Below are 11,412 nucleotides of genomic sequence, written 5' to 3'. Positions count from 1 at the left end.
CAGGTATTTAAAAATTATGACTTAACTGAATGGACTTTGTTCTAAAGCTCAGCTGCCAATCATCTTTTTCTATGTGCTTGTCTACTGCTTAGTGAATGTCCTCTTTGGTGAGAATTGTTCTGTCTTCAGATATTTTAATTTGAGCAAAAATCTTCATTATGTACTATACATATGGAATTTTCTGTTTTACTGACTGCAGGAGGAAACTGGATTAGGAGACATTAAGAAATAAATATAAAAAACATTAAGCCACAGAAACTATTACTATTTTATGTAGTTTACTATTTCAAAAACTCAATGAAACACATAAAGTACATAATTTGACGGTATTGCATGTTAGCATTAGCTGCCTGTACAACTGGAGAAATATTTTAACTGTTTGTCATATTCTCAGTGTAGTGATAATACTTCACCATTATCATTACTTGAATCTCCATTAAAGTCTCCACAAAGACCACATGTCTGGAAACTATATAATGCTGGAATGTTGACTGCCATAAAATGACCATTATACTGCACCCACAGCTGTGTGGTTTTTGATCTTATTTCTATAAGGCCATTCTCATGGAGGGTGAGCCTAGAAAAGATAAAAGTGTGCAGTAGCCAGGATTTTCACAATAATACATATTTCTTTATCACAAACACCATCTATTGAGCCATTTAAAATTGAACAATAGAAACTTCAGGTCTTTTTAATTGTGCCTGTCTCCAACTGGATGTGTCATTTAAAATTGGTTATTTATGTCCTGTTGACAACTCAACACCTCTACAATTCAATGAGAATTTATATTTACTTTTAAATTAAGACTTCTACCTGCTGAGCAGAATTTTCTTATCATATCTCATTTGCCTTGGATTCTTTATGGGAAGAGAGAGAGAGAGAGAGAGAGAGAGAGAGAGAGAGAGAGAGAGAGAGAGAGAGAGAGTGAGAGTGAGAGAGTGAGAGAGTGAGAGTGAGAGTGAGAGTGAGAGGGGTGGGGGAGGGACAGGGGAGTGACTGGAGTTCCAGCCTGGATGGGAAGCTAATACAGCCATTCACAACTGTCTAATTGCAGATCTTGCATGTAGTTGTCTTTTTCAATAAAATTCATAATGTCTTATATCACAGATGATACTTCATTTCTTACAGCACTGTACACAGTCATTTTGTTTAAAATAAATAACAGCATTACTCATTTGAGATGTTGGCAGAATTACACAATGCAGCTCGATTTGAGTTTGTCGGATGGATTTCCATGCTCAGTGAGTTCAACAGAGGTTTTAAGTGACCTACCTCTATTTTCAAACCTTCCCCAGTCCATCCCTCTTTCCTTCTTGAGAGAGGAACTAACAGTTGCAAAAGATAGAGTATATATGACGGTAGTGTCTGTTCCCGAAATAACAGTTATCATTAATGAGCATGCAGATTTGCTAGAATGAAATGATAATTAAATGGACACCCTCGCTGCAACCAGGCAATAGTTTTTTTTCTAGAATAGTTTATTTCTACCTTTATATATGTGTGTATTGGCAGTACTTAAATTTTTGCCCATTAGAGATACTGTAAGCCATCCTCTCTCCTTGCAGTTTTATAGTTTTCTCAAACAAATTTTGCTTTTGATACAACTGGCTCTTATAAAGACAAAACACCTGTAACAATTTTCAGTGTGTTTTTTAAAACATCCCTTGCATATTTTCCTACAGATAAAAAATCATTTTCTGAAAAACACTTACAATAAATTAGTGGTATTTTAGAAATTTAAAGCAAATTTGCAGCTTATAATGAATCTAAGGTTCTCCTGTTGTGTAACTCACACAGGTGATGTTTTTGGTGAAAATCAAAAGGTACAATATGGTTCAGCTTTCCTGAAGATATACAGGCTAAGTCATTACATCTACCACAATTTCTACAGTCTGCACCAAAACACTATTTAGACTTAGTTTATGTGTTGGTTAGCTGGGATCTTCTGTTCCCATTGATTAAATTGTCTGTGGTATGTTTTTCTGTAGCATTGTTCAGAACAGCATCACAATGTGTTGTACTCTTGAGTAAACAACTTTATGCTGCCTTAGTTCACTGCATTCCCACAAGATGTGTGTGTAATTTAGCATGATCATAGATTTTGTAGGTAGTGAGAATCATGTTTCACACTGATTTTTCTGGCACCATTCTTCATCTACGTAGCTTATCTGGCCAACACAAGTTCCTCCACAGCTGCAAAATTTGTGTTAAAATACTTGGAATAGAGGGCTGTGTAATGCTGGAATGGGAACAGCGAGGGGCTCAATGAGTAAGGACAATGATTAATGATGGCTGAGACCAGGAGGGTTATGGGAACATAGGATATATTGCAGGGAGAGTTCCCACGTGCACAATTCAGAAAATCTGGTGTCAGTGGGAAGAGTCCAGATGGCACAGGCTGTGAGGCAGTCACTGAAATGAATAATGTCATGTTGGATGTCATGGTCAGCAATGGAGTGGTCCAGATGTTTCTTGGACACAGTTTTTCGGTGGACATTCATGTGGGCAGACAGCTTGTTGGATGTCATTCCCATGTAGAATGCAGCACAGTGGTTGCAACTTAGCTTGAAGATCACATGACTGGTTTCACAGGTAGCCCTGCCTTTGATGGAATTGTGACCAGACTGGAGAAGGAGATGGTGGTGGTGGGAGGATACATGGGACGGTCTTGCATCTAATTACAGGGGGGTGAGGTATGAGGCAAGGGTCTGGGAGTAGGGGTTGTGTAGGAATGGTTCAGAATATTGTGTAGGTTCGGTGCGTGCCAGAATACCACTGTGGGATGAGTGGGAAGGATAGTGGGTACTAAGTGACAAGGGGAATGCTCCCCTGTGGCCAGACAGTGGGTGTTCGGGAGGTGGTGTGTGGCTGGAGAGATAAGACATGGGAGATCTGTTTTTGTACAAGGTTGGGAGGGTAATTATGGTCTGTGAAGGCTTCAATGAAACTCTCGGTTTATTTCAAGAGGGATCACTTGCCACTACGGATGCAAAAGCCACTGGTGGGTAGCTGGTATGGAAGAGGCTTCTTGGTATGGAATGGGTGGCAGCTTTCAAAGTGGAGGTATTGATGGTGGTTGGTAGGTTTGATATACACAGAGGTACTGATGTAGCCATCTTTGAGGTGGAGGTCAACATCTAGGAAAGTGGTTTGTCGAGTTGAGTAGGGCCAGGTGAAGTGAATGGGGGAGGTGTTGAGGTTCTGGAGGAATGCTGATAGGGTATTGTCATCCTCAATCCAGGTCATGAAGATGTCATCAATGAGTCTGAAGCTGATGAGGGTTTTGGGATTCTGGGTGTTTAGGATGGCCCATGAATGGTTGGCATAGGATGGTGCCATGCAGATGCCCATAGCCATACCCCGGATTTCTTTGTAGATAATTCCTTCAAAGGAGAAGTAATTGTGGGTGGGGATGTAGTTGGTCATGGCGACTAGGAAGCAGGTTTTTGGTTTGGAATCTGTCAGGTATGGGGAAAGGTAGTGTTCAATAGCAATAAGACCAAGGGCATTAGGGATGTTAGTGTAAATGGAGATGGCATCCATAATGACAAGCTGGGCACCATGTGGTAAAGGAACAGGAACTATAGAGGGCCGATGGAGGAAATGGTTGGTATCTCTTATACAGGAGAGCTCGTTGTGGGTAACAGGCTGAAGATGTTGGTCTACGAGAGCAGAGATTCTCTCAGTGGGTGCATGTTAGCCAGCTACAATGAGGAATCCAGAATGATTGGGTTTGTGGACTTTAGGGAGCATGCAGAAGGTAAGAGAGTGGGGAATGGCAGGAGTGAGGAGAGAGATGGACTCTGAGGAGAGTTTCTAGGATGGGCCTACCGATTTGAGGAGAGACTGGACAACCTGCCACATTTCTGGAATGAGGTCACTGTGACAGAGTTTGTAAGTGGCTGAATCTGACAGCTGGCAGAATCCTTCTTCCACGTAATCATTGTGGTTCAAAACCACAGTGGTGGAGCCTTTGTCAACAGGTAGGAAAATAAGGTTGTGGTCAATAGGTGGTGGACAGCAGTTCTTTCTGTGGATGTAAGGTTAGCTTGGATTTTGAGAGATTTTGGGAATAATGGTGAGACAATGTTTGATGTTAAGAAATTCTGGAAGGTTAACAGGGGGTGATTGGGGGCAGTCGGGATGGATCACAGCTGGAAGCAGAAGAGCACTGAGTCAGGCAGGGTTCAACATTGATCTTAGATTTAGTCTGATTGGTAGGGTTGGTGGTGAAAAAGTGTTTCCACTGTAGGAACCAGGAGAAGGAGCGAAGGTCTTTAACAAATTCAGTGTGATTGAATTTGGATGTGGGGCAAAAGGTAAGGCCTCTGGAAAGGACTGATACTTCTATGGGGTAAGATTTTAGGCCAGAAGTTCAGCACTGTGTTTTTGGGTCTGTTTAGGTTCTGAATTCTGTGTGTTAGGGGAGGCAGTTTTTGAGGGTGGGGTACATGTGTCAGATTCATCCACATACAAACCCTGACACAGTGACCCCATTACAGAACTCCAGCAGGTTGTCCAGTCTCTCCTCAAATCCATAGGCCTATCCCAGAAACTCTCCCCTGAGCCCATTTCTCTCCTCACCCCTACCATTCCTTGCACCCGTACATTCTGTATGCTTCCTGAAGTTCATAAACCCAACCACCCAGGATGCCCCACTGTGACCAGTTACTGTGTCCCCACTGAGAGAATCTCTGCTTTTGTAGACCAATATCTTCAGCAGACTAACACCTTCAGTCTATTACCCACAACCTACTCCCCTATACAGGGTGTCTCATTTATCTTGACCACCATAAATAACTGTTTGTCCAGATGCAAATTACAAAATGTTTCAAGCCAATGTTCTTTAGCTGTCAGGAAGACATCAATCAGCATGATTGCCTTTGTTGTAGCTTTGTTTTTTACAAAGATATGAACAGCGGTATGACTTTTTCAAATGGCACCCTGTATTTTTTATTTGGTAATTCATTTCCTCTCCTAAAGACCTATTCAAAAATGTATCACAGTGTGCCCTTCACTGAAACACAATGTCATTAATTACATAACACAACACTGATGTAACGATCCCAGCAATTAGTGCAGGTACTTGGGGTAATAGAACACATCCATGTGCTGACGTTGACAGAGGACAAATGTAAACATAAGTAGAATGCACACCTGTCATTCCGTCAACCATTGTCAGTTGAAGAGTTGTGTGAGTAGAATGTACACCAACGAAGAGAAGGTAGAAATGCTACTCATCGGCGGGGAATGTAAGTTACCAGAACAGTAATTGGAATACTGTTTTCTTATGTACAGATACATTTAGTACAGTAGTTTAGTCCTTTTAAATACTGTAGTGTAGAGTAGGCATACAGTAAAGGCTGTCCTTCCTACAAACTGCATCGACATAACATCTCTTTTATTGTTGTTGTTGAAGGTAGACGAAATGCTACAGGGTAGCGGAGCTGTACAGAGAGCGGTATCCTGACAAGAACCCACCTTCCCAGTGGATGTTTTCTCATCTTGTTGCAACACTTCAGGAAACAGGAAGTTTCAACCCACGACAACGCAATTGTTGTAGCACTTGCACAGACAAAGGTGCCGAAGTTACTGTTCTTGCTTCCGTTGCTATGAATCTGCTTGTGAGCATATGGCAGCTTGAACATGAGATTGGCATTCCTAAAACCAGTGTACATCATAATCTTACATATCGCTGGTTCCATACTTGCCATGTACACCTACATCAACAATTGCATGGGAATGATTTCCAGAATTGTGTACAGTTCTGTCAGTGGGCGCAGGAGCAAATCCTTGCCAACCCGAACTTCTTCTCCAATGTTCTATTTACCAATGAATGTTCCTTCTCAAACAACAGACAGGTAAATACAAGGAACATGCACTATTGGTCCAGTGACAACCCACGATGGCTTAGACAGGTGGAACATCAGTGTCAGTGGAGAGCTAACGTCTGATGTGGGATGCTTGCTACTACAATTATTGGCCCTTATTTCATCAATGGTAATCTAAACGGCACAGTGTATGCCAACTTTCTCAGATGAATTCTTACTCCTCTTGTGGATGAAGTGCTGCTAAGAACCAGAATGCTTATGTAGTATCAACACGATGGATGCCCAGCACATAATGCCTTGCGTGCACGTCATGTTCTGAACTGAAGGTATCCTGCCAGATGGACTGGTTGAGGATGAACAGTTACTTGGCCTGCTAGGGATCCTGATTTAAATCCTCTGGACTTTTTTCTTTGGGGATGCATTAAAGACATTGTCTATCACAATATTCCAACAACTCCAGAGGACATACAGGAATGTATTGTGCTTGCTTGTAATTCTCTTCAGCAGACAACACCGGAAGCAGTAAATAATTCTTTCATTCAATGAGTGCACCAGTGTATCGGTATCCAGGGTCACCACTCTGAGCACTTTTGAATGTTCTACTCCTGGGCAGTGGTACAGGAGAGTCAAAGTCAATTTTGTGTTATGTTTTTACTTGGTTTTCATTTGCTTTCTGACAACTCCAGCAAGTGGATGAGTTTGTGATCCCGGGCTCAAAGTCATTGTTGTGTTATGTAATTAATACCATTGTGTTACAATGAATGGTACACTGTGATACATTTTTGAATAGGTCTTTGGAGAGGAAATGAATTACCAAATAAAAAATACAGGGTGCCATTTAAAAAAGTCATGCTGCTGTTCATATCTTTGTAAAAAACAAAGCTACAACAAAAGCAATTGTGCTGACTGATGTCTGTCTGATGGCTAAAGAATATTTCCTTGAAACAGTTTGTAATTTGCATCTAGACAAACAGTTATTTATGGTGGTCAAGATAAATGGGACTTCCTGTTTAAAAGAGACCAACCAAAGTTCCTGTTCCTTTACCACATGGTGCCCTGCTTGTCACTGCTGATGCCACCTCCATTTACACTAACATCTCTAATGCCCTTGGCCTTGCCGCTATTGAACACTGCCTTTCCCTATGCGCAAAGGATTCCAAACTGACAACCCCTTCCAAGTTGCCATGGCCTACTACATACTCACCCACAATTACTTCTCTTTTGAAGGCATTACCTACAAAGAAATCCGGGGGTACAGCTATGGGCACCCGCATGTCACCATACTATGCTAACCTATTCATGGGCCACCTATAAGAATCTTTTCTAAATATCCATAATCCCAAAACCCTCACCTGGTTACAATTCATTGATGACATCTTCATGATCTTGACTGAGGGTGAGGACACCCTATCCACATCTCTCCAGAATCTCAACTACTTCTCCTCCATTCACTTCACCTGGTCCTTCTATTCAACAAGCCGCCTTCCTTGATTTTGACCTTCACCTCAAAGACAGCTACATCAGCACCTCTATCCATATCAAACCTACCAACCAGCAGCAATACCTCCACTTTGGAAGCTTCCATCCATTCCATACCAAGAAGACCCTTCCATACAGGCTAGCCACCTGTGGCCATTGCACCTGTAGTGGCAAGTGATTCCTTTTGAAATATACTGATGGTCTCACTGAGGCCTTCACAGACCTTAATTACCCTCCCAACATTGTACAAAAACAGATTTCCAATGCCTTATCTCTCCAATTGCCCACCACCTTCCAAAGTTTCATCGTCCAGCCACAGAGGAGCATTCTCCTCATGACTCAGAACAACCCAGGGCTGGAACAACTGAATCACATTCTCCACAAGGGTTTTGACTACCTCTCACCCTGTCCTGAAATGAGGAATGTCCTATCCACTATCCTTCGCACCCCTCTGACAGTGATATTTTTGCCACCCACTGAACCTACACAATATCCTCATCCATCCCTACACAACGCCTACTCCCAGCCCTTTGCCTTCTGTCTCATATCCCTGTAATTAGAAGCAAGACCTGTCCAATACAGCATCCTACCACCATCTTCTCTAGTCCAGTCACAAGCATCACCTATTCCCATTAAAGGCATGGCTACCTGTGAAACAAGTCATGTGATCTACTAGCTAAGTTGCAACCACTGTGCTGCACTGTATATGGGATAACATCCAACAAGCTGTCTGCCCACATGAATGTCCACCCATAAACTGTGTCCAAGAAACAGCTGGACCACTCCATTACTGAGCATGCCAACCAACATAACATTCTTCATTTCATTGACTACTTCACAGCCTGTGCCATCTGGATCCTTCCCATCAACATCAGCCTTTATGAACTGCACATGTGGGAACTCTCCCTGCAATATATCCTATGTTCCTGAACCTCCTGGCCTCAACCTTCATTAGTTGTCATCCATACCCATCAAGCCCCTTAGCTGGTCCCATTCCACCACTACACAGCCCTCTATTCCACCAAAGCACCTTCAGTCTTTTTACTTCCTTCTTTTCCACCTCGTCCACCTGCTTACCTGAGTGGTAGCGTTCTTGCCTACTGTGCAGTGGGCCTGGGTTTGATTCTCAGCTGTCTTAGAGATTTTCTATAGTCATGGACTGGGTGTTGTGTTGTCCAGGTTATCATTTCATCCTCATCACCAGCACTCAAGTCGCCCAATGTGGCATTGACTGAAATAAGACCTGCACTTGGCGGCCGAACTTCCCCAGATGGGGCCTCCTGGCCAATAATGCTACGTGATTATTTTTTTTTTCCCGCCCCACCCTCTTGCTGCCATCCAACTTTCCAACTGCCCTACCCTCTCTCCAATGCACATTGAAATCCTCTTTGTAATTCATTTCTGTGTTGGAGGGGTGCAGATATGTCAAATGATGATAACTCACACAACATTGAACAACTACACATGGTAATCACTCAGGCCAAGTGTTAACATTTTGTGCTCTAAACAAAACAGTATCACAATAAAATAATGTGAACTTAATGTGCATCTACAAGTAAATAACACTTTCCTTCTTATCAAACAAAATGACACAGAAGAACTAAAACAACTAATTTGTAAAGGAAGCCATGCAAAGAAAGCTTTAGAGCTTCAAGAGACTCAACTTACGAACACTGAATCTGATAAAAAGTGCACTACTGATTCAACTATGTGGCCTTTTTTTGTGAGGGAACACTCAGTAATAAACAATAAAACTAATTTAATTCATTGAGGCAAATTACCAAAGTGCTTAAATGATTATTCCAGAAACACCCCCTTTGTGATTTACATATAATACTTCAAATGTTCAAGACAAATGATTAATGTTCAAGACAAAAATATGAATTTACTTCAAATCATGTAGCTCCAAGTCATCAGGATAATAATATTGTCCACTTTTTGCAGGAACTGCCTCCCCATTGACAGTTATTTCATAGTTTCCTTCTGTTGTAGGTATAATTTCTGTGCAGTACTCCCAAGCATAAATTCTTGCAGCCTGTAAATGAAAGAGGGAAGAATTATTGCTTTGTCAACATGTACCAGGTGGTTATAAAAACTTGATGGAGTTCCAATTGCTACAGTGTGGGTTGTATACTTCATAGGATACTGAAACATTGTCTGTGTGTTCATTAATTGGTGCACTTGTGGAGTATGCTGAAAAAAATAATAGTTCCACTTTCTGCCACCAGCTGAAAATATGGCTCTGTAAACAATCAGAATGTAGCGTGGGTGCAGGAAAAGGGGAGAAATGATCAGACACATGATAATGGTGGTTCTAGCACATTTATTAGGACATGGTCACAAATTACATGTTTAATATGGTCTCTTGACTCAGCAACATGCTGCATCCATAACACAGCACAGTTGATAGTTAGTCATAGCATATCCAGTGTAATCAGAGTGATATGTTGAGGTATGCTGTCCTTTATATCAGGAAGAATCTAGATACATCCCTGATAGACACAATCTTCCAGATATCTCCACAACGATAAGTCACACAGATTTAGATCGGAAGACCTGGGAGGTCACATATCTTGAAATTGCCTAGAGATAATGCAATTGTTACCAAAGGTTTCTCGAAGCAAATCTCTTACCTGGCTAGCGAAACATGGTGTCACCACATCTTGTGTGAAAATAGTGGTGTGGACACAGTTGTGTTCTTGCAAAGCTGGAATCATGTGTTGCACAAGGCCGTCCTTATAATGTGCAGATGTCACTGTACACCTAACAGGTCCATGAGGTGTTATCTCCTCAAAGACAAATGGACTGAGAATGAATGATCTTGCAAAACCACACCATACAGTCACAAAAACTGAGTGTAGTGGATGTTCTTGCACAATATGTGGCTCAGTACAACACCACATGTGACAGTTCTGTGCATTCACAGCACCATGTAGGGCAAAATGTCCCTTGTCTGTCCAAACAATATTCCTCAGCCAGTTGTCATCCATTTCCATGTGTGCCAAAAAACTATGAGCAGAGTCATGGCATTTGGTGTGAATTCTGAATCTTGTAGGAATACCAGTGTAAAATGTGCCAAAAAATTATTTTGAACTGTTGCTCAGGGTAGAGAGGATTTCTATGACACAGTTTGAGCACTGGCTGCAGAATTTGAGACATGGCCTGCTTGGTCAGCTATAGCTACAGCAACTTCATCAATAGCTGCCATGGGGATGGGTCACTTCTCTCCCCCTGTTGCACCTAATTCACCTGTTTCTTCAAATTTCTTGATTATATTCTTTAGCTCATTTCTTGACATAGGGCCTCTTCACAGCAGCTCCTGTCAGTGATATTCCTGCAAAGCAGCATTGCTATTGCTGTTGTTCTGATATAACGACTTTACCAGCAGTGCACATTCTTTCTTCCCAGTAGCAATTGCTTTCACACGGAAAACTTGAACCTTCTTGGTACTTTACACCAACAATCACTTCAAAAAAGAAATTAACACATGTTGCCAAGAAACAAACAGCATACTGACATCAAAACAGGAAACATTACACATTCTGACTGCTTACAGTGCCATATTTTCACCTGCTGGCACAAAGTAAAACTATTATTTTTTTCGGCATACTCCATGAGCGCACCAATTAATGAACATACCTATGATGTTTCAGCATCCTGTGATGTGTACAGCCTGCACTGCAACACTTGGAACACCATCAGTTTAACCGTAACTGCCTGGTATGTACAAACATGGAAAATAGTTTTAAGGTGAATATGATCCTTACTAGCGTTACTAGTGATTGTTTATTCTGAAGTGATAAAGTACAGCAATATTTTAAAAACACCTAAATATTATGCATAAAACATTTATAATGAAATGAAAGAGGTCACAACAGCTGTCTTATGCAAAGCATGCACTGAGGTACTCATATTGCAGTTTCGAAACACAGTTGATATGAAATCTTGACAGATTGACATATCTCCACCATTTGTACAAAGTAGAGCAACTTATATTTAGTTTTTTCTTCCAGCACAGTTTAAAACCAACAAAAATAGGGAAGTACAACCCCTCACACTCAGCTGATGCCTGATAGACACATACAAACAGCATTAAAAACC

General features: G+C 41.5%; 1 protein-coding gene across 1 annotated transcript in view; it reads right to left on the bottom strand.

Annotated features, from left to right (window-relative positions):
* Nucleotides 1–261: 261 nt before the first annotated feature.
* LOC126248043 (uncharacterized) overlaps nt 262–11,412 on the bottom strand; it is a 706,800-nt gene continuing 695,649 nt past the window's right edge. Inside the window, exons 22-23 of the mRNA XM_049948671.1 lie at nt 9,201–9,346; nt 262–577 (exon numbers count right to left, since the gene is read on the bottom strand). Of these exons, the coding sequence (XP_049804628.1) occupies nt 391–577; nt 9,201–9,346 (333 nt within the window). The 3' untranslated portion in view covers nt 262–390. The remainder of the gene's footprint in view (nt 578–9,200; nt 9,347–11,412) is intronic.

This window comes from Schistocerca nitens, chromosome 3 (assembly GCF_023898315.1).
Source record: "Schistocerca nitens isolate TAMUIC-IGC-003100 chromosome 3, iqSchNite1.1, whole genome shotgun sequence".
Taxonomy (NCBI): Eukaryota; Metazoa; Arthropoda; class Insecta; order Orthoptera; family Acrididae; genus Schistocerca; species Schistocerca nitens.
The sequence above is the reverse complement of the archived record's forward strand: the minus strand, read 5'-3'. Positions and strand labels throughout refer to the sequence as shown.